General features: G+C 33.3%; 2 protein-coding genes across 2 annotated transcripts; both read left to right on the forward strand.

Moving 5' to 3' along the window:
- The first annotated feature begins 3,700 nt into the window (after positions 1-3,700).
- LOC146910137 (uncharacterized) lies at positions 3,701-10,966 on the forward strand. Its single transcript, XM_085723364.1, has 17 exons — positions 3,701-4,035; positions 5,191-5,293; positions 5,951-6,020; positions 6,141-6,179; positions 6,281-6,398; positions 6,489-6,546; positions 6,630-6,694; positions 6,873-6,879; positions 6,978-7,038; positions 7,187-7,246; positions 7,333-7,352; positions 7,445-7,510; positions 7,651-7,818; positions 8,417-8,674; positions 9,196-9,408; positions 9,543-9,814; positions 10,469-10,966. Exons 1-17 carry the CDS (start codon positions 3,947-3,949, stop codon positions 10,599-10,601), a joined length of 1,800 nt encoding a protein of 599 aa, XP_085579490.1. The 5' UTR covers positions 3,701-3,946; the 3' UTR covers positions 10,602-10,966.
- A 1,447-nt stretch (positions 10,967-12,413) lies between these two features.
- HAG1 (histone acetyltransferase of the GNAT family 1) lies at positions 12,414-24,855 on the forward strand. The gene is made up of 13 exons (XM_085730416.1): positions 12,414-13,031; positions 13,577-13,641; positions 14,445-14,525; positions 15,440-15,511; positions 16,119-16,287; positions 17,401-17,444; positions 17,766-17,865; positions 21,165-21,233; positions 21,554-21,602; positions 23,605-23,723; positions 23,912-24,005; positions 24,337-24,483; positions 24,580-24,855. The coding sequence occupies exons 1-13, from the start codon at positions 12,474-12,476 to the stop codon at positions 24,636-24,638; spliced, it is 1,626 nt and encodes a 541-aa protein (XP_085586542.1). The 5' UTR covers positions 12,414-12,473; the 3' UTR covers positions 24,639-24,855.
- Positions 24,856-24,880: the final 25 nt, after the last annotated feature.

The raw sequence follows: 24,880 nt of genomic DNA on the forward strand, positions 1-24,880 counted from the left end.
GAGTTCGATGCAGTATATGGTTCTTGTGGAGGAACTAGTTATGATTGCTTCTGCTTCTTCAAATGTTGAGCATTGAGTTTCTGATCAAGTAATTTTCACTTTTGACATTTAATGGGTGTGAAAGTAAAGAGTATACAATATCGTTAATCATTAATATCAATGATATCATTTTAGTTTTAATGTAAAGAACGTGGGAGACTAAAAAAACGATTCACTTTCATAGTTTCATTTTTATTAGTTTTCACTCTCATATACTCCCTCCGTCCTATTTACAAGAAACATATTTGACTTTTTAGATTCAAATAATTGATGTATCGGGTCTATATTCTAAACCAAATACATCCATTATTCAATAAATTTAAAAAGTCAATTGTCTCTTGAACATAAGATCGGAGGGAGTATTTAGATACCGAGAAATATAGAAAATTAATTAGGGTGTTGGTTTGGTGGATTCTCTCTATACAAGAAATTCTTGTACCATTGAGTTAGAGCCAGGAAACATTTGAAAGAGAGTGATATAGTCTACAACTCAATGCATTTTTGTATGATAGAATTATTTTTTATGTTTGTGTTTGATTTTTGCAGCAGCAATCTTAAGTGTTCGAGAATTTCAACAATAGAAATTAGATATAACTCTCCAATGCGTGGGAGTCCATGTTCATGGAAGTTATCCTTCTTGTTGGAGAGTTAAATGCCTAAGAGCACAGTCTAGTTGTCGATTCTCGCTTGTTGGTTTTTTCCGATTCGCCAACGACTATTTCCTATTTGAATCATACCCTTATTTGATGACTTGGCAACCTTTGACTTTTCTATTAATTCGTTAAGGTTGCTTAATTTCAAGGTCGGCCCAACACTTGATGAGACCTAAAGCGAACTTTAAAATGAGTTTGTTTTAGTTAAAAAAATTAATAATATTTTATTTTTATTTAAGTTTTATTTTACAAATTTTTTTAGATGCAAAATCATTTATTAAAACTTGCTAAAAAAAATCATTTATTAAATTATCATAATAAATTTCTTTTAATATTTTTTTTTTCAATCGACAATGTAAGTGTGAAATTGAGAAAACCAAAAGTATGAAAAAAAATTGAAGTAAACAAAGGGATGATGATGAAGGAGTTGTCTCTGAATTACGTAAGGTTTCAAAGAGAAAGTCAATGTAAAAAAACAAAAAGTATAAGTTTTTTTATTAAAAAAAATTAATATCATAATTCTTTTGACATAATGGGATGGAAGACACATTTATTTTATTTTCTTGAAAGCCTTTATGTCTTTCTCCGAAGCCTTTCTCCAAACATCATCTCACTATAAACTATTGAACATTTTTTTTTGAGGGAAATAAACTATTGAACATATCATTAATTGGAGACTTTTTTCCTTTAATAAGAAAAGTTTTTTTAGGGTCTGAAGCCCTTGCTTGAGACGGCTACCCCTTGACCGGCCCTGTCTAATTTTATCCTTGAACTATATACGTAAGTTCTTTTCAAATTTAGATATGTGCATTGACGAAAAAATTACCATCTAACTCTGTGCGGGTCTTGATTGATACTCCATCCGTTCTAAAATATATGTCGCAGTCAACCACGACACACATGTCAATATACAACTTCGATTATATATAATAAAAAATTATAAAAATTTGATATTTTTAAAATATTCATCGAAACAAATCAAACAACATCCTACATGCTAACATTTGTATATATATATTAGTTAGATAATATGGTCAAAGTTAACTATGTGAAAATGCATATTGTAAAATTGCGACTTGAATTTGGATACGTAGGGAGTGCATCTTTTAGTGATCTAGGTAATAGTGTCATTCAAATTATGATAGATGACAAGGTGTTTCGGTTAGGATTATGGATGAACCTTTCTTTGGACCGTTATTCTTTTTTCACGAATACAATGAAGATATGTAATATGATGCAAAGTCATAGGCCAATTTTTGTCTTGATTATATTGGGTTGCTTCCTTGATTGTGGGGATGGAGTAAGTCAGGAAAAGATCAATGAACTGGTAAAAGACTTGAATGCAGAATGGGGATATTTTCAGGCCAAAATTCAAAATGGAGATGACGTAAAATAAGGAGACTTTTTTGGAAATTTTGGAAGGAGAAATTAAAGAGGCCTTAATTGCTAATTAAGGAAAATCAATTGCTTTAATTGCTAAGGAGTCAATTTGTGCATTTTTATCTGGGGCAATTTAGAGTTAAACATGTCTGTAGTCCTTGCAAAATCATAAATTTTAAAGTTTAGTCCTTATAAAATTTTAATGGTAATTTTAATCCTTTATAATATTATAGTTTGTAATAATAATCTCTATTCTATTTTTTTTTTTTTTACAAAAATGGATATTTTTAGTCCTAAAAAATAGTCCTTATAAAATACAAACAAGGACAAAAAGTGAACAAAACTTTATAAAAACTAAACTTAAAAGCTTTTAATTTTAATTTTGTTGGAACTAAAATAAATTTAATCCAAACATTTACTAAATTTTAGTCATTATTTTTCTTTTGTACAAACTAAATGCTGAGACTATAAGCACTTTTTTTTTATGTAAAAATTAATAAAACTAGAGATAAAATTGAATAAAATTTATGCAAAGGCTCTAATTCAGACTTATGCATATTAATGATCTTACAACTATCAATTGAGTTTGAGTTGTGTTCACGGAACAATTTAAAAATATATTAATTCTATTATAAACAATGTACTACAAATATATAAATACGCATCAATAAAATTGGAGTCATCCGAGTCAATTAAAAAACAAATCGGATAAATTGCATTATTTTTTTTCTAATCTACCACATCATTAAGATAATTGACTTATGATTGGTGTCTAACGACTACAAAACATTCAATTTTTAGATCCTTTCAAACGATTCATTGTGTCACCAACGCTAATGAGACATCCAATATTTAGACTTTTTCAAACGATCTGCTTTGCTCGTGTCATATAGTAATATTTGAATATATATTTTTCTAGAGTAATATTTGAATATAGATGTTTAATTATACGGTGACAAAAATTAAATTAAAAAAATTAATTTTAATTTTAAATAAATTAAATTGTTAAATATGTTTTTGGTCCCTATAAATATACCAACTTTTTCTTTTAGTCCCTCTAAAATTTTCCTTCAACTTTTAGTCCCTTGAAAATTTTTCATCTTCACTTTTGGTCCCTATTTTAAAATAAAATCATATGTAGAATTAATATTTTTGAATAAAATTTTTCAGAAAAATTCATAATATTATAAGAAACTCTCCAAAAAAATATTAGAATTGTTTAACAAAACATGAATTTAATATGAATTTTTATATTTTTAACGGTTAAAAATTCATATTTTATTTATGTTTTGTCAAAAAATTCTAATTTTTTTTTGGAAATATTTTTACAATATTCTACACATTTCTGCACAATTTCATTAAAAAAATACTAAAATTAACTTAAAATTAGGACCAAAAGTAGTGATTGAAAATTTTATAGTGACTAAAAGTTGAAGGAAAATTTTAGAGGGATTAAAAGGAAAAGTTGGTATATTTATAGGGACCAAAAACATATTTAACCCTAAATTAAATGTAAAATAATTTACTAGCAATAAATAAATTGACTGGACATTGCCTTAAAAAAAAAAAAAAAAAAAAGACGGAATGGACCGAAAAATAGTAAAAAGGGTAACGTGAGAAAACGAGTTACCGTGGAGTTGTTTTTTCTAACATTGGCCAAACAAGGTTTACCTTCGCACGGACAAGGATCGAAATCGAAGACTTGTTGTTTCAGATCCATGATGTTGTCTTGTTTCAACTTTCAAGTTTCCTTGTTCAGTAAATTCAATTCAACATAACTGTTATGATTCTTGATTGACATTCCTTCAACCAACAACAACCACCTCCGTTCCTTTCGATTTTCAGATATCAAACCGCATTTGCCACTTATAGTTATGATGGACACTCTTCTCTCTCTTCTTTTTCTTCTTTTCTTTCTCTCTCCAATTGTTTCTTCTGAAACCATTATCAATTTTCATCAACCGTAAGTTTCTTTTATCTCTTTCTTGTTCTTTTTATAATGTGTTTGTTTGTTTGTTTGTTTCTGAGATCTGGTAACTGTTTTCAGTTTTGGTTTGTTTGTTAAAGTTAAAACCTTTTGGATCCTTTCTTTGGAGTTGGGTAATTGGGGTAACGTAAGATTCACTCAGCCATTTTGTCTCACGAGATGGTTTGAATAAAAATTCAATTTTTATGAGGTTAAGGGATGAATTTGCACGTTGATTAAGAATTTTAAGCCAAATCATGAGCTAGCTTGAATTTAGTGGATCGTTTGCTAATGTATGGATGGTAAATAAATGGATGGTGGTTTGTAGAATTAGAGATGAAATGTAGCTTCTTTGTATTGCTATCATCAAGAACTTTTTCCAATTAATGAAGATTACTTAGTGTATGTTTGGATCGGCGGTGAGACTTGCCAGAATCACTGAGGCAAAAGCTACAATTTGTAGCTTCAACAAAATCACAACACCACCAAACATACGGTTAAACACTTAGGCTTTTTAGTTGCCATCTGGAGTTGTATATATATTGTACAGTTTAAGTAATTCAGTTATTCAACAGACTCTTGAGTTTTTCTTTTTTGGAATTTTTGTAGAAGTCAATTTTATTTTTGGGTCAATTATGGAATAGGAGTTGGCATTTTAGTAGTAAGAATAGAAGATATTGTGAGGTTTCATGTACAAGAATAGAGTTGCGGTTGTGCATAATAATTAACATGTGTTTAGCTCAGAACTTATCATGACAGAATATGAGCTGAATAATTAACCCTCCATAATATAAACAAAATGGGAAACACACTGCTAACTTGTGCACTGCATGAACAGAACATTCAAGTGAATATTCATCTCAAGTTGTACATAGATGTGGTGATAAATTGTTAATTTAGGTGGTGCTGAAAAGAAATATAACATGTATTTTGTATTTGTGTTATGTTGCCAATTCAATAATTTGGGGCCGGGACTCTTTCTTTGTTATCATTATTGATTTGTGATAATAATTACTACCAACTTTTTTTTATGTTTCTTATGTTGCACTCCTTGTTATTGTTTTGTCATATCCTCTTGGGTATTGTATGACCAAACTTCTTTTGTTAGTTATGAAGTGTGTCTTTATCCTTGTCCAATTTTTGTGTGTACAGATTTCCCATTGTCGAACCTGATCCTGGTCATACAAAACTTCGTCTATCACAGGAAGGCTTGGAGGCTATTGAAAGAATAACAAACCCCATTGCATCTGTGGCAGTAAGTTTGATTGCAACTATAAAATCCTTTTGTTTTCTAAATTCAAACTTTTATTTAATGTGGATTTTCGTAACACTTATTGATGTTTGGTGGACTAGTTTCATGATGTAGTCTTCAGCTCATACCATGTTGAATAGCATAATCCATTTAGATAAGTCATTATTTCGCCGAGTGTGTTGCTAATTGATATATGATCACCTGCTGTTACATTTTCTTAGAACATTTGAGAACTTACACCTCTGAAAGTTGACTTAACTTGGTTGCACTAGTCAAAGAGTTTGACAGCAGATAGAAAATAAATAGGCCTCTAGAAAATATTATGGTGTAAAGTGTGTCAAAACATGTAAGTCTTAATATTTCGGAAATGCAAACTATTATTTTCTTTGCCTAAAGATGTGACAGAAAATCTTTACAAGAGTGAGGAATTAGAAATTGCGAAAGGTTAGCTAAAAATCTGCCAATGTTGATGATCCTCGTTAGCTAAAATTATTATGAATGGTTGCATATTAATCTGATAATTTCATTGTGATTCAAAGTGACGGAAGCTTGTGATGTGTTGAATAAATGTTGTTTGTTCCACATTTATCATTCATGGTTTCTACTTTTATCACTTTATGGCTTTCTTAATCAGGTGATTGTTACTACTTTTTTTATCAGGTAATTGGACCGTACCGTTCCGGAAAGTCTTTTTTGCTTAATCAACTTCTCTCTCTTTCTTGTTATGAAGGTGCATATTTTATTGCCACTAGAATTTACTCTTATCACATGCAGTTTTTAGGTAAAATTTGCAGTTGCAATTTGACAGCTTTTAAGTATTTAATGTTAGCTAACATATTTGTTTTCTTAGGGTTTGGTGTGGGACACATGCGTGACACGAAAACAAAAGGTGGATGGAGTTTATCATTTTTCTCTTTGTTAGGCTTAGTTGGAGTTAGAGATATAGTCTTTTTCAATCTATCTTTAATCTCATTTAATCATGTCATACAGGAATATGGATTTGGGGAACACCTATAGATTTGGAAATTGACGGAGTAAAAACTTCTGTCTTTTACATTGATACAGAAGGATTTGAAAGCATTGGGAAGTCGAATGTATATGATGATCGGTAATTGTGCGCTGATCTTGTATTCTGTGGTTTTTGTTGATATCACATGTTATTCATCAATTAGCCTTTTCTTGTGTTTTCCTTTTGCAGGATATTTGCTCTGGCCACTGTAATAAGTTCTGTGCTTATCTATAATCTGCCTGAGACGGTTAGTCATCATAACCCCTCAGAAATGAGCTCGTTTTAAATTTTTTAGGCCATGCTAAAATGTTTTATTCTCTGTGTATTCAGATACGTGAAGCTGACATCTCTAGACTCTCTTTTGCGGTTGAGCTCGCTGAAGAATTTTATGGAAGGTTTGCATTTTGATGAACTTTTTGTTTGTTGATATCATTTACTTTTTTCTTAATTCATTTCTCTCATCATTTTTAATTCTGCTTTGTAACATTTTTTTGGGTAAATCGTGGTTACTAACTTGTTTTTTGATTTTGCAAATTCAATATTGACACTTGCAATGTCCGTGTGTTGGAATAGAGTGAAGGTAGTCCACATGCCTTAGCTCCTCGTTCATCTAATCAACTATTTCATGAACCTTTTTGTTGTTAATTTGATGTATTTTTCAATTGCTGGCTTTTATAGGGCCAGGATGTTGCATTTGAACCTGCCAAGCTCTTGTGGCTTATCCAACGTGATTTTCTGCGTAAGTCAGATAATTTTTGAGTATCCTCATGCAATGCTTATAAAGTTATTTTGGTCACTGCTGAATAATTGGGAATATATCTCTGCTGTTACCCTTGTCCATCATGTCAACTCTATTGGATACTAACATTTTCCTTAATATCCTGCAGAAGGGAAATCAGTGCAACAAATGGTGGATGAAGCTCTTCGACAAGTCCCTAATAAAGATAGTCAGTATCATTACTAGCTTCTACATTATATTTTTCCTGTTTTCTAAAGCAATTTTTTGATGATGCTCTTTATATTTAACTTGCAGGAGACAGAAATATTGATATGGTATAGTCTCTTCTGGAATTTAATTTCCAATTATCAGTAATAATATTACTAGTTTGGTATTGAATGTTTATACTGAAATTTTACATCATCAGATCAATCAAATTCGGGATTCATTGGCTATTATGGGTGACAATAGTACGGCCTTTAGCTTACCACAAGTATGTGTCTTCCTCATGTCTTCTAAAAATCAGTCATTCATTTCCATTTCAACCCTAACGTGGAATTCATTCTTATACATATTTTATTAAAAACACTGCTTTGGTTGGCTAATTAATCCTTGAAATTGGACTTCAAACAGCCACATCTCCAGCGGACAAAGCTTTGTGACTTGAAGGATGGGGAGCTTGATCCATCATATGTGAAGAAAAGGGAGAAGCTAAAAGAGCTTGTTTCTAGTATAATCCGTCCAAAGATTGTACAAGGAAAATCTCTAAATGGGAAAGAGTTTGTTTCCTTCCTGAAGCAGGTACTTGGTTTTTCATGTTCTCTTTAATGGAAAAATAAAAGTAATTAGAGTTTTAGTTCAATGTAAAGTAAATCTTCTAACTTATTTTTCCATGTTAGAGATATCTGTTGTTTCTTTAAGTAATAGTCTATGAAGGCGTGTTTATAAAATCCCCCACCTCGACCTCTATGGAACCTCTCCAACATTGGGAGATTTGGAGGGGAGAGATGACATGTTTAGTAATTTTTTAAATGCATTGATCAAAATATCCTTATATAAAATGTAGCATAATTTTTTTAAGGAGATACAAAGTAAGTTGGCCCTTTCTCTCTATTAGCATCTCTCCCTTCGCTCTGTGAACCAAATTAAGAGAGTTATCTCCTCTCCCCTCCCTCTCAATCAAACAAAATATTTAATGAAAATCCTTCCCTTTTCCCCTCCTTTGAACCAAACAAACCCTTATGCAGTATGTTTTCTCTCCCAATTTAGTCCTTTGCCATTTTTAATGTTTTCTGATGAAAAAATTTCACAACTAAAATAAGATAATGCTTTTTGAATTGTGTGAATTTATCTTGTATATCTCCATAAAACAGCTTTATCTTTTATTTTTCGTATTTAGATACTTGAAGCCTTGAACAAGGGAGAGATTCCATCAACAGGTTCTCTTGTGGAGATTTTCAACAAGGACATTCTTGAAAGATGTCTTAAGTTATACAGTGAAAAGATGGCCACATTGGCTCTACCTCTTCCAGAAGGATATCTTCAAGCTTCCCATGACATGGCTAGAGGTGACGCCATGCAAGCATTCGATCAGCAACATTTTGGCCGTCACCATGCTAAGAAGTCAGTCACGCAACTGGATGAAGAAATAGATAAGGTATTGCTTGAATATTCGTTATAGTATAATGGGAGCTTGGAAAAGAAAATAGGCTTATTGGGAATTTAATTAGCTGGTAAATTGAAGTATTTAGTTTGTATAATGATTTTCTCATATCAAATATGTTATATAGTTTTGGTTTTAAACAACTCTGCTTTGCAAAAATTAACGAGCGTGTAAATGAATAGCAAAAAGTCCTGTGTTTGTTGCTAGTGTCTTGCGTAGGGAACACACACTGAGTGTGTCAGAAAGAGTGAGATGCTCGACCTATGAAGGACTTATGAATCACAACAAAGCTTCTAAGAATCAACGTGTTCATAACTTGCTTTTGTTAATAATGTGAAAGTTATGTCTAAATTAAACCAAGATGCTTAATATCCTTTAAATTTTAGCCGCATTTGATTGGATGATATATGATTTTTTACAGTCTGCTCTATTTTGATCTTGGAATTGGAATATGATGATTTAAAGCTTATATTTACTATGGGAAAAATCATATTTACTTGAGGATAATTATGCAGGTATTTAAGAATGTCATTTTACAAAATGAATATAAATCTTCAAAGCTTTGCGAGGCACTGTACACCGATTGCGAGGACATGATGGACCAGCTTCAAGTTCTCAAGCTTCCTTCAATGGCAAAATTTAATGCAGGTCTCGAGAAATGCAATCGTACTTTTGAGCATGATTGTGTTGGACCTTCAAAAGCAAACTACGAGGGACGTATGGCAAAGGTCTGGTATAGTAACAGTGTTTTATTTTTCTTTGCTGCAGTACATGCAAATGAATTATTGTAGTTAACCATTTTCCTTGATTTGCCACTGTTTCATATGCTTAACATACCTTAATGTAACAAATGAATATGCAGATGTTGGTAAAGTCTAAGTCTCTATTTATAAAGGAGTACAACCACAGGCTTTTCAATTGGTTGGTGGCTTTCTCCCTCGTCACGGTTGTGGTTGGCCGGTTTATTATAAAGTTCATTTTGATTGAAATTGGAGGATGGTTACTTTTTATATTTCTGGAGACCTACACAAGGTTGTTTTGGTCAGCAGAGTCACTTTACTACAATCCAGTTTGGCATTTTATAGTTGCATCGTGGGAAACTCTTGTTTACAGCCCAGTCCTTGATCTTGACAGGTAAGTAAACCGTATTTCTTTCGTTCTTTCAACTTAATTCAAGCATCTGATATAAGTTGCATTTTCTTGAGTTTAAGATCCATTATATTGTAGGCTAGATAAGTTAAGTTGTGTGGTTTCATGACTCTTAGGGCCTGTTTACATCGATTTATATGAACTTATCTATTTGCATAAACACTTGTGAGATTGTTGGAAACAGCTTATGGAAACAGCTTATAACATGTCAATAAACAGTTTTCAGCCTATTTTTATAAGCTCTCCAAGATTGGTTATGAAAACAACTTATAGCTTATATGAAAACAGTTTGATTTATTTTATGTTGTTATAAAATAACTTATATGTAAGCACTTGTATGATACATGCTTATGCTAAAAGCATGTGAATGTGTTCATTTTCTTTGTCGTACTTTAAGTTGGGATTTTTTGTCAACATGTGTTGACTGTTTGATTCATAAAAACTATGGTAAATAGTTTTCTTTGTTGGCGGGGCCTATAGCAAGGGATTTAGTCCCCCATATACTTGAGCCGACCCTACTTGCATTCCATTTTCTCTTAAGCAATGGCCACTGTTGACTATCTTTTAGAGTTATCAAACTAACAATATTTTATGGAATATTGATGCTGATATATGATATACTTTTTATTGAAATTGCAGATGGGCTATCCCACTTGGTGTAATAATATCTTTTTTCATTCTATATTGGCGGTGTTATGGGAAAAAGAAACATGGATCACGGTGGCTATTACCATTATATAGCAGCAATAAAAATAGACCAAGAACAGACTAAAACTTATGATGATTCAGTTGGAGCCATTTTGTTCATCACTCCGATATTCCTTTGGGCGAGCTTTTTCATTTTTGTACATGGAGCAAGCCTGCATGCACCTACCTAGTTCTGTTGCAAGCACACAAAGTGTCAAATGGTGATCAGAGGGTGAATCATCTCCCACACAGCTTCTGTGGCTTGATCTCTGCAGCCACAGTATCATGTTGATTTTACCAATGAATTATTACTTTACAGTAATTTATGTCACATTTTAGAGTAAATTGGAATTTTGATACATGTATGTGCTGAGCCACTGTCGTGTATTGACATGTAGACGGGTAAATATATATAACACAAAAAGAAATAGATTTATTCTTTTGTTTTCATTTTGTGAGTCTTCATTTGTTCTAAGAGGAGGGCTAGAATGTAACAAAAAAAAAAAAAAAAGAGGTTCAACACTTACTCTCTTATTAGATAAATCAATGTGAGTAAAAGAGAACCCACATTTTGACTCAATAAAAGAGTGAGTGTTACAATAACTATTTGAAAGAGTGTTCTCATTGTTTCTCTTTGTTCTAATCTTCAAATGCAACCAATGTCGTTTTTTTTTTAACTAGAATGTACCATGACGTTGTTAGGTGATAAAGTGAAAAGTTGATTAAAAGTTGTCTTGCACCATCACGTTAAAAAAATGTGTAGCATACGCCATACGTTCATGATTTTTTCTAGTAATAACCTTTAATAATTCTAAAATTAATTTTTCAAAAATATACTCTTTATTTCTCTCCTCTTTTATTTCTCTTCACATTCTCTTCTCTTTTCATTTCTTTTCCAACATTGCTTCATTTTCCTATAACACATCAACATCTGTGAAGTAAGTTTTGACTATTTTGTCACATTTCAAAGGTAACTAGCATGTTGCTTTGCCTGAGGCCAGAGGGTGCGACTCTGCTTGAGCATGAGAAATCTTGCCTCTTTTGGCTCTACTTTTTGTTTGCTTCTCTTGACTAAGAGAGACCATTGTTGTAATTACAATCAACATCTTGAGCATGTCTCTCCATTAAGGAAAAAGATATAGTTTGCGAGGCGCTTGAGTTTTACAATCTAGACGTGTCACAAACGTTATTCGAATTCTACAATTCATACAAAACAAATACGAAAAAGAAACTAACTAAAAGCAAAAATTGAGAGTAAAAGAGAACCCACATTTTGCTTATAACTTCTTGATTTGTGAAAAGCGATGTTTTAGATGTGGTTTTGATGAAAAACCAAGGGTTTGAGAAGAGTTCTATGATTTGCTTTTTTTAGGGTCTCAGAGTTGACTTTTGAGAACTTAGGAAAAAGGAGGAATGGGGTGTGTCTAAGGGTGTAACAAATTGATTTAGTTTGATTTTTGAGAGAAAAAAAAATCCGAACCAAAAAAAGTAATTTGTTTGATTATGTTTAGTTTTACAATTTATTCCAAAGAATTCTGAACCAAATAAATGAAAGAAGAACAAATTGGTTTGGTTCAAGGAAGTTGATATTTTAAAAAATTTTAGAAAATCATATTATAAGTTTAGGTTTAATATTTTTGTTTTTCAAGATGTCAAAAAAAAATTGTTTTTCAAAAATCTTACTCCCTCCATCTCGTATTAAGTGACACAGTTGACTATATGTAAGCACCCTTTACACCTAATAAAAGGGTGTTTATATATAGCGACGGAAAAATCAAATAAAATTGATGTACTCATTTAAAAGTTTGAATAAGATTTGACAAAAAAAAACTTGAATTGTTTGACATTTTTTTTTCCCGTTTATTTTATACTACTAGACGTTGACATTGAAGGTTCGATACACAAAATAGCACGCACCGTCGGAAGCAATTGAAGTGAAAGAGAGTAAAACCCTAAGATGGAATCACACGGCGGAGGACCACTCCGTTCCCGGAGTTCCCAATCCGCTTCTCCATCCCACTCCGCCTCCGCTTCCGCCACCTCATCCATCCACAAACGCAAACTCGTCTCCGAAGATCACGCGCCACCGTTCCCTCCTTCTTCCTTATCCGCCGACACACGCGACGGCGCCTTAACCTCCAATGACGACCTCGAAAGCATCTCGGCTCGCGGAAACGACTCTGATTCCGATGATGACTCCGAAGATGCAGTTGTCGACGACGACGAAGATGAGTACGATAATGACAACGGTTCCTCCATGCGGAATTTCACTGCTGCTAGGCTTAACAATGCTCCTTCCGCTCCTCGCAATACGAAGATCAAAAGTGAAAATTCAACTGTTAAGATCGAACAATCTGATGGAGCTAAAGATGCTGGACCTCCTGTCACCGGTGCCGGTGCTGGTGGTGGTTCTGTTCCCGGCATTGTGGTTAAGGAGGATGCGACGAAGATATTCACTGAAAATTTGCAGACTAGTGGTGCTTATAGTGCCAGGGAAGAGAGTCTCAAGAAAGAGGTAATTAACTCTTCAATTTTATCTTCTTTAACTTAATTTCAATTCTCGATAAAGTTTCGTAGTTACTTGTGTAAATTTTGTTTGAGAATTTGTTTCGAAAACTCAAAATTTCATAGTTATTTGTAATTTTTGTTTGAGAATTTGTAAATTTCATAAGAGTTTTTAATTGCTTGTTAATGACAGTTTACTTAAAGTTGTTAGGAACTGTTTGGATTAACTTATTTGAGATTCATTGCGAGACTGTTTGGGAGAATTTTTGAAAACACCTTATGACATTTTTCATAAACTTTTTTCAGCTTATTTTCATAAGTTCTCCAAGATTGCTTATGAAAACAGCTTATAGCATTTACAAAACAATTTAACTTTATTATATCATTTGCAACAACAATAACTTCCGTAAGGTTATACATAACGCTTACCATGATAAGCACTTGTACAATAAGCTGTTTATCTAACCAGGCCCATAGTTTTATATAAATTATTACAAACTAGTTTGAGCTTTGAGGTGATAGGTGTAATGATTGAGATTGTATTGTCTTTTTCAGGAAGAAACTGGAAAACTCAAATTTACATGTCTGTCAAATGATGGAGTTGACCAGCATATGGTTTGGTATAACATTTATGCTTCCCTGCTTACACTACTGATCTTCTTATTAACATTTATGCATATAATATTTACATGATTGCTAGTAAGTGGGAATGGATCAAACAATTAACTTTTGGGGAGGGCAAGTATAAAAGTGAGAGTAAACTTATATTTCCAGCAATTTAAAGATGTAATCGATAGTATATTTATGCTCTTTTTTATAGGAGAGATCAAATTTGTTACTGAATAGAATGGAAAATAATATCATTGTTTTACCATTGAGAGATCAATTCAGTGGAATTTGAAGAACCAATGTGATGGTCTCCATTGACTTGTAGGGTCTGTTTGATGTCAATAAATAGCAGACCAATGTGATGCGAAGTATATATTTTAAGGATTGAAATGATATTTATTCTTAAAGTTAAGATATTAAAAATTAGTGGTTTGAAATATGAATGTATCATACCGTTTTCAAAGTTTAGGCTGTGCATAATGATACTCCGAGCATACTCCTAATTTATGTGAGTATTTTTCAGTAGACCATATAACCTGTAACATAATACCTATTAGCCATTCACAAAAAATAAATAAAAATACATACTCATTAACCTAATGACTACATTTTTTTAGTTACAGTTACGAATTAGTGCTAGAATCTATGCAACATGAACTTATATTAGGCCAAGGCACCTGCTTACCCCCATTGCATCCATTTTAGTCTGCTACATTCTTTTGTTAGTTAAAACTCAAGACAATTTTTTAGTGGGCCAAATAATCATTACTGATATTGTTCCATTCTTGCTATTGTTATTTGCTTTGCTCCATAGGTTGATAGGATTGAAGAATATATTTGCTAGACAACTTCCCAATATGCCCAAGGAGTACATTGTCCGGCTTGTTATGGATAGGTAATTCCCACAATCTTTTTAAGTACTCATCATACTTTCTTACTCACACGGTGCTTAAATTAGTCTGGGTATGATACATATTTGGTGTAAAATTATTTCTCCATTCAAGGCAAAAACAACTCCCAGTTGCTCTGCCCCACAAAACCTTATTAAAAAGCATGTCTTATACTATTTGTATATCAAATATAATAATGTTGACCAATGCATTTTAGTTTGGAATGTAAATTTTCTTCATTAGTAACAACTGGGAAACTTATTTTACTATAATTCTCTCCTCCCTTTCTCTACCCATCTAAACTAGGATCCCATAATTTCTATGTAGAAAAAACTAGCAGATACAGTTCTAATTAATTGCGAAGTGGAAGTGTATAAAGTTTTTTCCTGTTGTTTTTATGGTTTCCCAAAGATTTTGCAGCCATACCAAGCAATAAGAAACTAGGAATAGAAGTGAAAGACATGAAACTATCTATACAGAATAGCTTGGTATTTTTACAAGTTACTTTACGTAATTCATACTTGTGGCATGAGTAATAATACTGTATCTGTTGCTGCTTCAAAGTTCAAAGAGTATTTGAAACTTGATACGGAGGAGCACCATAGGTTTACCAACGTGCCATACCAGGAGTACTCTTCATTCTGCCAAGAGGACCACTGTTGCTTCTCGGTCTTACATCAATATCATCTCCATTATTTTATTAAAGATTAAAGTTTGATTTGTAAGGGATATCTCTATTTGATACTTGAGATATTTCTCATAAAAGTTCTATTTTGCATGCAGGATTAGTTCGGAAACTAGTCAATTTATTGAATATGAACTGCATCCTAGATATTATTTTTTTTTTTTTCCTCTGCTACTCTGGAATTTTTCCTCATTTTGTCTTTAATTATGAAACCTTTTTATGGTAAATTTGTAGGAGCCATAAGTCTGTAATGGTTATAAGGCGTAATCACGTTGTTGGAGGCATTACATATCGTCCATATGCAAGGTAATAATTCGTCTCTATGTTTTTATCTACCTTTCAGGTTCTAGTTGTCATGTGACTGAAAGGTCACGGGTTCAAGTCCTGGAAACAGCCTCTTGTGTAAAACAGGGTAAGGCTGCGTACAATACACCAAATGGTGGGACCCCTTCCCGGACCCTGCATATGCGGGAGCTCTAGTGCACCGGGTTACCCTTTTATATCTATATTTATGTCGTTATATTGTTATTGTTATTGTTCTAATATCAATAACCGAGAACAAAATGTTTACAGTAATAGTAGTCATTATCACAGGTTATTAAAAAGGTCAACTGTTGTCTGTTTTAGCTGTTATATTGTCTTATTTGTACAGTTGTACTTTCGTTGCACATGATAAAAATGCTTCTCAAGGTCCATATAAGTTAACAGTCTGGGATTCAGTTTGATTAATAATTTGACGGGAAATACCCAAGCTCTAAATATATGTTGTGCTTGTTTTCCCCCATTAATTTCGTCTCCTGCCTGCTTATTTTTTCTATAATTTCTCCTCCCCACCCCCGACTAAAAAAATTTTACTTGTAAGGATTGTGCCATGGTTTAATTTATTAATACTGTTGTGCACTATGGTTGATAGCCAGAGGTTTGGTGAGATAGCCTTTTGTGCAATTACGGCTGATGAGCAAGTAAAAGGGTATGGTACCAGATTGATGAATCACTTAAAACAGTATGCTCGTGATGTAGATGGGCTGACACATTTTCTCACATATGCCGACAATAATGCTGTTGGATATTTCATCAAACAGGTTTGGTTGTCAATATTTATGATCATTATCATCTGGGTATCTATTGATATCAGTAGTTAGATAAATGTTTTGCTTTCTGACCAAGTCATACATATATTATGAACAATTTCCCTAAATATTAATCTTTTTGCTACATGAGTTGCAGCAGTTCACATGGCAGGAAAAACAATAAAAGTAAGGATCTTGCTAACAAGTGTCCTAAAGGCACATGTTAATGAGCTAAATATAGAAATATTATCTTGGAATATGTGTTGAACAGAACAATTTTAAACTTTTAAAGAATTAAATACACAACTTCCAAAATAATATCTCTATCTTTGACTCCTTAATATGTGCCCTTGGCACTTGTTAGCATATGCCTAAAAGTAATATGCATATTTCTAACATGTGTAGGTGCAATGTTTATTGCGCCAAGCCGCTAACCACGCTCTGGAGCATCACATCCTAGTTGGGTTGTGCTAAATGCTAATAGTATAATAGTATGGTGCATCAATATGTATTGCTATTATGGAGTAAAAGGATGATGTGGCTAAAGGAGCAATAATTTGGGAAATTGTTTGAAAATGTACAACTAAAATATAGTATAGGATGATGTTGAAAAATACCTAATTTGGGATAAAAAAACCATTTTTCTGTCTGATAAGAGATTTTGTCTGACAAATTTTCTTCGTGGTTCTTGATGGCTTGGTAAATTCCAATAGAGATACATCTGGATTTTACTAGCTGGCATTAGAAAATAGAAAGTATGTAATGGGTTCCTTCTGCCCTAATTCTGGAAAATAATAGTAGAATTATCTGTTACGAACCTTCTTTTTTGCTTCTTGGTGGAGGCTATCAATATTAGTTTATTCGCGAAGAACTTTCACAACGACCAGTATATTTCCTGGTTAAGTTTGTCAGGAATTTGGTAGCCACAGAAGCATAATTTCACTGCATGGTAGCAGTCATATAGGATCCATATCTTGTTCTTTCTATTTCATTTAATCTTTTGGTACTCTAGAAATTATTTTTTAAATTTGGAAGCGGTTCTGTGCCAAAAAAACCTTATGTTGAATTAACCGGATACTGTTTTACATTTTACAAACTTGCAATGTTGTTTGATTGTATTTTCAGGGATTTACTAAAGAGATTCACTTGGAGAAAGATCGATGGCATGGGTATGCTTATACTCAATTTTGTTGTCTGATATCTATGAGAAGCACTTCCCACACATTCATTTCATGATTTTACTATAGATGCTGTGCTGTGTCTATTAAGTGAACTGAAAATTTTGAACTTAGATTTTGCTATTATATAACTTCATTTAGTTGTTGAGGGTGTGGGGTTTTAAAGTACAATTGCAGGGATTTCTAGTAACTTTGTTTAGATTATGATTATGATTTCTATTAAATAAAAATTTCATGATGCACTATTTAGTTAAATGGATGTATTCTCGTTTACAGTCTATGAAAATTCATTATATTTACTTGTCATTTCAGTTACATAAAGGATTATGATGGGGGAATTCTCATGGAATGTAAGATTGATCCAAAGCTTCCTTACACTGATTTATCAACTATGATCCGTCGTCAAAGACAGGTAAGATAATATATATATTTTTAATTTAGTTTTAATTTGCATTGTTAAAACAGGGTCATATCATATCACCCATCTAAAATGTTTTAGATAAATTTTATTTTAATAAAAAGACAGGATTATAATTGAAAATAACTAATACATTAAATCGTAATGTTAAATCTCAGAAGAAGCTTATTTGTTTTTTTTGGTAGATAGATGAAATGGTAATAGCCATTGGAAACTCACACACACAAGTGGAGGAGCCGGGGTTCAAACCCTTGCCACAGCGTCCGGCCTAGAAATTTCGGCATTTTTGCCAATTGAACCAGGACTTATTATGAACTCTGAAAAAGCTTATTATCAATGCACACACACACATATTAGCCGACCCCACTTAGCAGGATAAGGCTTGGCTGCTGTTGTTGTTATGTGCGTGTGTGTGTGTTCAATGTAGTTTGTTATTTTTACAAATCTTACGATCTCTGTCACATTAAGGTCCTATGTTTTACGATCTTGCAACCTCCTCCTGGTCTTTAGGCAGGATCTCGATCTTGACAACATTGGATCAAACAATTTGCTGTCACAAGAATTGTTTACCTTACAATGTTGAAGATATGGGAATTAAGCTAATGAGTCATACCATGAAGTTATGGGAAAGGGTAATTGAGCGAAGACTAAGAAAAGAGACTCACGTTACGGATAACCAATTTGGTTTTATGCCTGGGAGGTCGACTATGGAAGCGATCTACTTACTTCGACGCGTGATGGAGCGATATCGGACGGATAAAAAAGACTTACACTTAGTTTTCATTGATTTGGAGAAGGCGTATGATAGAGTACCTAGAGAGATTTTGTGGAAAGCCCTGGAGAAGAAAGGGGTGAGGATTGCCTATATTCGAGCTATCCAGGATATGTATGAGGGGGCTTCGACTAGTGTGAGGACGCAGGATGGGGATACCGTAGATTTTCCCATAACAATAGGACTGCACCAAGGGTCAACCCTAAGTCCTTATCTTTTTACTTTAGTTTTGGATGTGCTGACGGAACACATCCAAGAGTTAGCACCGAGATGTATGCTTTTTGCAGATGATGTAGTCTTGCTTGGTGAGTCGAGGGAGGAGTTAAACGGGAGGCTAGAGACTTGGAGGCAAGCCTTAGAAGCGTATGGCTTCCGCCTGAGTAGAAGCAAGACGGAGTATATGGAATGTAACTTCAGCAAAAGGAGAAGTGGGTCTACCTTGGAGGTGAAAGTTGGAGATCATATCATACCCCAAGTTACACGGTTTAGATATCTTGGGTCCATAGTACAAAATGACGGAGAAATAGAAGCTGATGTACATCATCGTATTCAAGCCGGGTGGTTGAAATGGAGAAGAGCCTCAGGTGTTTTGTGCGATAAGAAAGTACCACTTAAGCTGAAAGGAAAGTTCTATCGGACAGCAGTCAGGCCGACAATGTTGTATGGTACGGAGTGTTGGGCGGCTAAGAGCCCACGAGAGTAAAATAAGCGTAGCGGAGATGAGGATGTTGCGTTGGATGAGTGGTAAGACTAGACAAGATAGGATTAGGAATGACACCATTAGAGAGAGAGTGGGGGTAGCACCTATAGTAGAAAAGTTGGTAGAAAATAGGCTTAGATGGTTTGGGCATGTAGAGAGAAGACCCGTAGATGCCGTGGTAAGAAGAGTAGATCAAATGGAGGAGAGTCAAGTTAAAAGAGGTAGAGGAAGACCTAGGAAAACTATTAGAGAAACCATTAGAAAAGATTTAGAGGTCAATGAGTTGGATCCAAATTTGGTTTATGATAGAACATTATGGCGGCATTTGATCCATGTAGCCGACCCCACTTAGTGGGATAAGGCTTGGTTGTTGTTGTTGTTGTTGTTGTACAATGTTGAAGATCAAAACGAGAGTATCAAATATGAAGTATAAATAGGAAAGGAAGATTACAAATTATATTAGAATAAGAATTTTTTATAGCTTTGAATAGGAGTAACAAAAGGTTCAACAAAATGTTTCACCCTATCCCTGGTCATGGACTTGGTTGTTACATATTCAACAAAAGAGCACAATTCTGAACCCAGTTCCATAGTACAAGAGCAATAAAGCAGTACAGGACATCACAAAACTCGAATCCTAAGGCTTTGTTTGGGAGTTTAGAGGGGAGGGGAAGGGAAGGCTTTGAGGGGTGGAAAATTTGAGGGAAAATGGAGAAATCTTTCAAAAATTTTAAAAGAGTAGTTTTTTAGAGAATGATAAACTAACGCATATGATTACTATATTTTTAATTTTAAAAATATTATAACAACATAGATTAAATTTGAAGAATTCATATAAACCCTCCAAAACCCTTCTCCAATACAATTTTATAGTTCCCCCAAATGAGGAGGGTTTTGTATTATGAAGAAAAGTTAACCCCCCAAAGCCCTCCCCTCCCATTTTCCTCTATTTCTTCCACTTGCTCATTCCTTTTTTCCCAAGCCTTCCCCTCCCTTCCCCTCCAAACTCGCAAACAAAGCCTAAAGGGCTTCCTAGCTGATAGGATGTCCTTGAGAGATATCATTTTTCTACGATTTGAGGATGAGGATGGTGCTTTTTCTGGCGCGACTTCCTCGTGATAGGGGACCGAGAATGTCAGAAGGGAGGCTGTGAATGTGAGCTCTTTTAGGTGGTGTTAGGTCCTAGATGATGTAAAAGTTCTAAATTAGATATTCAAACATACACCTGCACAATTGTTCCAGCAGAAAATACTATAAAAAAGAAAGATGTTGACAGGGACACGAATTTTGTCTTGATTCTCCAAGAATTGGAGAGCTTGGCCTCCCTCCAAATAACCACTCCAATAACTTCCCAATAACCAATTTTCCCCGTCTGGTCAATTGATTACTTTTTTTTTTCTTTCTCTATGATGTGTAGCTGGCCTGGTCTGCTTTAATATTGTGAACAACTAAGTTATTTTTGTGTTGTATCTATTATTTCAAATCTGTTTTACAATTTTGAGTGAATTTTTTGTCGGTCTTGTCTGGTCTGATCAGTCATATTTTTTTGAATGCATTATCTTTGTTTTTACATGTGTAGCTGGTCTGATCTTTTTTATATTTTTGAATGCATTATCTTTGTTTCTATATGATGTATAGTTGGCCAGTTTAAATTTTGTAAAAAAATATGATGTTATCTTGTTGAAGTTTTAGCCATTTTTATATTTTGAATGCAGTATCTTTGTTTCTATATGATGTTTAGCTTCTACTAGTTAATATTTTTACTTGCCACTCTTAATAAATCATGACATGTTTGGTTATTATTGTTGGTTGTAATTGTAGGCAATAGATGAAAAGATTAGAGAATTGTCTAATTGTCACATTGTTTATCCTGGAATCGATTTTCAGAAGGTATGTGGCACTCTCAATTCTGCTTGTTTCTGTAATTTCCTGTCTAGAATTTGATGTTTTCCCCATGTCTAGTGATTTTGTAAAATATGGATTGTATTGTCAGCTTAATGCATATTGCATTTGTGACATTAGCACAATTGTACTGTACTTACAATATCCAAGCATGCTAACTTCCTTAACATTAACAATGAGTAAGGATAGAGAAGAGAATCATCTTTTATTTTGGTTGAAGCTGCATTTTTCTTCTTTTTCATACATCAGTCTGATTAGAAAGCTTATAGAATATTAACTTTCCCCCTCCTGATTGACACAATATGCAGAAAGAAGCTGGTATTCCTAAGAAAATTATTGAAGACATCCCTGGTTTAAGTACGTACTTTATTCCCAATTTCTGTGTAACTACTTATCAACATTTTTTGTTTGGTTTCTGTGGGAAAGATTATGCATTACCTGTCTTCACAATACAGCGTGTTTCATGTCAATCTTTTTCGTTTCTTTTTATAGTTCAGTTAACTTTTACTTGTATGATATGTCGACCTCTTTCATCTATAAGGCCTTATGAATGGTTCCAAACCTTTTTGATTCTTAATGCTGATCGCATCTTACTGATTAAACTTAACCATGTCTAGAAGCATAGATTCTTCTCATAGTTCTAGTGTTATTATCATCATAGATTTTGTGTACGGAGTTCTGTTTTGTTATTTATGATGTAAGAAACTAATGCCGTTTTTGGAAGTTCTTGAGCTAAGGGAAGTGGGAGGCGGTATTATTTATGATGTATGAAACTTTTGCCATTTTTGGAATTTCATGAGCCAAGGGATGGAGGGAGGTGGTGTTATTTTGTTGTTGTTTGGATGTTTCATTAAAGGAGGGGAACTCTCTTTTACCTTGTTTGGGAACTAAAATTAGAGGGATGTTATTTCCCATTTTCCTTTTATTAAATTTGAAAGAAAAAAATGTCTCCTCAACCCTGAAATTCAAGGAGAAAGGATGGTGTGAACACGTTCACCTCCTTTGGTCCTTCCCCTTCCATTCCCTTTCCTCTGCAAAAAACTTCCAATCAAAAGCTTTGTCACCTCTCCTCTCCTCTCCGTGCTCCCCTACTCCTAATAAAGATAGCATAATATGTTGAAAATTGCTGTTCACACATTGCATAAGGCTGTGTCACACATGTAAAATACGTTTTTGCCCCTTCGGCAGTTAACTGCCGAATTATGAAACCGGCTGCAGTTAACTACCGAGGAAAACTTCGGCAGTTAACTACCGAGGAAAATTGAAAACTTCGGCAGTTAACTGCCGAGGAATCCTCAAACCCCCCTTTTTTTTTACAAAAACCATTAATTCTTTTTATTCTTTAAACCTAAATTTTCCTTAATTAAATTTAATTCTTTAATCCTTTTAAGGAATTAAACACAATTTTTTTTATGATTTCATTCATGTGATTTTGTTGCCATAAATGAAGAAATATGAGAGATGAATAATATCTGCAATCGGTAGTTAATGGACCTAAAATGATAATTCAATAAAAAAAATGCAACAACAAAAAACGTTACAAATGATAGAATAATTATATTTGTAATTATTAGTAATTAATTATAATATTTAAGATATTTTTTTGTTGTTCACAAATTATAATATTTCAGATATTATTCATCTCTCTTTCAGATAATTATATTTGTAATTATTCTATCAATAATACCTTTTTTTTTTGTACAAATAAAACCACTTTTCTATTCTTAAAAAAAAAAAACATTTTTTTAATTAATAAACGTGATTGAATATGTAGTAATTCTAGGATCTCATATTTTTTTATTTATGGCAACAAAATCATATGAATGAAATCAACAACTTTATAAAAAGAATCGTGTATTTAATGGCAACAAAATCCATATTTCTTCATTTATGGCAACAAAATCACATGAATGAAAAAGAATTATGTTTAATTCCTTAAAAGGATTAAAGAATTAAATTTAATTAAGGAAAATTTAGGTTTAAAGAATAAAAAGAATTAATGGTTTTTGTAGAAAAAAAAAGGGGGTTTGAGGATTCCTCGGCAGTTAACTAGTTAACTGCCGAAGTTTTCAATTTTCCTCGGTAGTTAACTGCCGAAGTTTTCCTAGGTAGTTAACTACAGCCGGTTTCATAATTCGGCAGTTAACTGCCGAGGGGGCAAAAACGTATTTTACATGTGTGACACAGCCTTATGCAATGTGTCAACAGCAATTTTCTAATATGTTTGTTCATCAACTGGGATGTTGTGAAAAAATTATCCCATTGCATCCTTATGAATGAATGGTTTTCTTTTTCATATTTTGTTTGGTAATTTCCTGATCAATGTTTGAATTAATCAATGGTTGAATGCCAATAACAGGAGAGGCTGGATGGACTCCTGATCAGTGGGGTCATTCACGGTTCAGAACCTTAGGCGGTTCTACCGACATTGCTACAAATCTAAAACATTTAACTGCATTTATGCGTACACTTCTAAAGGCAAGTTACTTGATGTTGCACCTCGACTCAAATTTTCATTCATTGATCTTTTTCAGTGAAGTAATTGAAAACAGTGCAAAGAAGCACTGATACATAAATCCATATTCATGGATAATCCCTCCTTAAAATATGTCTGAAAGCAGAATACTGGAGAAATCAATTATTATAATCATTTTTCTTTTAAGCAGACGATGCATGATCACGCTGATGCTTGGCCATTCAAGGAACCCGTTGATGCACGAGATGTTCCTGATTATTATGAAATCATCAAAGATCCAATGGGTAAGAAGGATCCTTATATTTCATATTAACTTAACCTATGTCTAGAAGCATGCTCGCTGCTTTTGCTATCTGTTATTGGTATGATATTATTTTGAATCCATGGATTTGGATTCTCTCACGTGTGAATCTCACATGAAGGTTTATATCAGAGATCTCATCATTAAAATTCACCGTGTCTTACATTTAAAAAAATATGCAACTAAATTTTTAATTTTCAATGGTGAGATCTTCCACATAATTCTCTTGTATGAAATCGGTACATGAGAGCATTTAAATCCATTATATAACATGTGTGTGAAGTCTATATAACATATTCCTAATTTGAGCACAGATCTGAAGACAATGAGTAAGAGGGTGGAGTCAGAGGTATATTATGTCACATTTGAGATGTTTGTTGAGGATGTCAAAAGAATGTTTTCGAATGCACGGACCTATAATTCTCCAGAAACAATATATTACAAATGTGCTACAAGGCATGGTGCTTCAACCTTCTGTTTATTTTTCTTCATGCACTTGCTCTTCATATCAAGAATGTATGTGTTTACTTGTATTCTTGTATTCTTTTGCAGGCTAGAAGCACATTTTCAAAGCAAAGTGCATTCGATTCTCCAGTCCGGCAACAAAGTTCAGTAGGGACACTTCATCAGCCATGCATACTGTTATATTTAGATTATAGATATTGTATAATTATTCCCAATGATCAATCAGCCATGTAAGTAGTAGTATCGACTTGAACCAAAGTTTTTTCTGATGCTATGTAGCGCAACTTCTTGTTAGACTTGATTCGACACACTTGATTTTCTTATTTTAAAAAGAATTGGACATTTCAAAAGGATTGGATAGTTAAAAATCATCAGTTTTCAGTTTTTATTTAT

This window comes from Medicago sativa, chromosome 7, assembly GCF_051527215.1.
Source record: "Medicago sativa cultivar Bolivia chromosome 7, Bolivia_mono, whole genome shotgun sequence".
NCBI lineage: Eukaryota > Viridiplantae > Streptophyta > Magnoliopsida > Fabales > Fabaceae > Medicago > Medicago sativa.

What these genes read in the sequence shown, in the direction of transcription:
- LOC146910137 (XM_085723364.1), top strand. Translation starts at nt 3,947, where the DNA reads ATGATGGACACTCTTCTCTCTCTTCTTTTTCTTCTTTTCTTTCTCTCT. An exon ending in GCGTGACACGAAAACAAAAG is followed by an intron (nt 6,180 to 6,280) that starts GTGGATGGAGTT and finishes CATGTCATACAG; the next exon opens with GAATATGGATTTGGGGAACA. An exon ending in CCAGTCCTTGATCTTGACAG is followed by an intron (nt 9,815 to 10,468) that starts GTAAGTAAACCG and finishes TTGAAATTGCAG; the next exon opens with ATGGGCTATCCCACTTGGTG.
- HAG1 (XM_085730416.1), top strand. Translation starts at nt 12,474, where the DNA reads ATGGAATCACACGGCGGAGGACCACTCCGTTCCCGGAGTTCCCAATCC. An exon ending in TTGGATATTTCATCAAACAG is followed by an intron (nt 16,288 to 17,400) that starts GTTTGGTTGTCA and finishes TTGTATTTTCAG; the next exon opens with GGATTTACTAAAGAGATTCA. An exon ending in CAAATGTGCTACAAGGCATG is followed by an intron (nt 24,484 to 24,579) that starts GTGCTTCAACCT and finishes TTTGCAGGCTAG; the next exon opens with AAGCACATTTTCAAAGCAAA.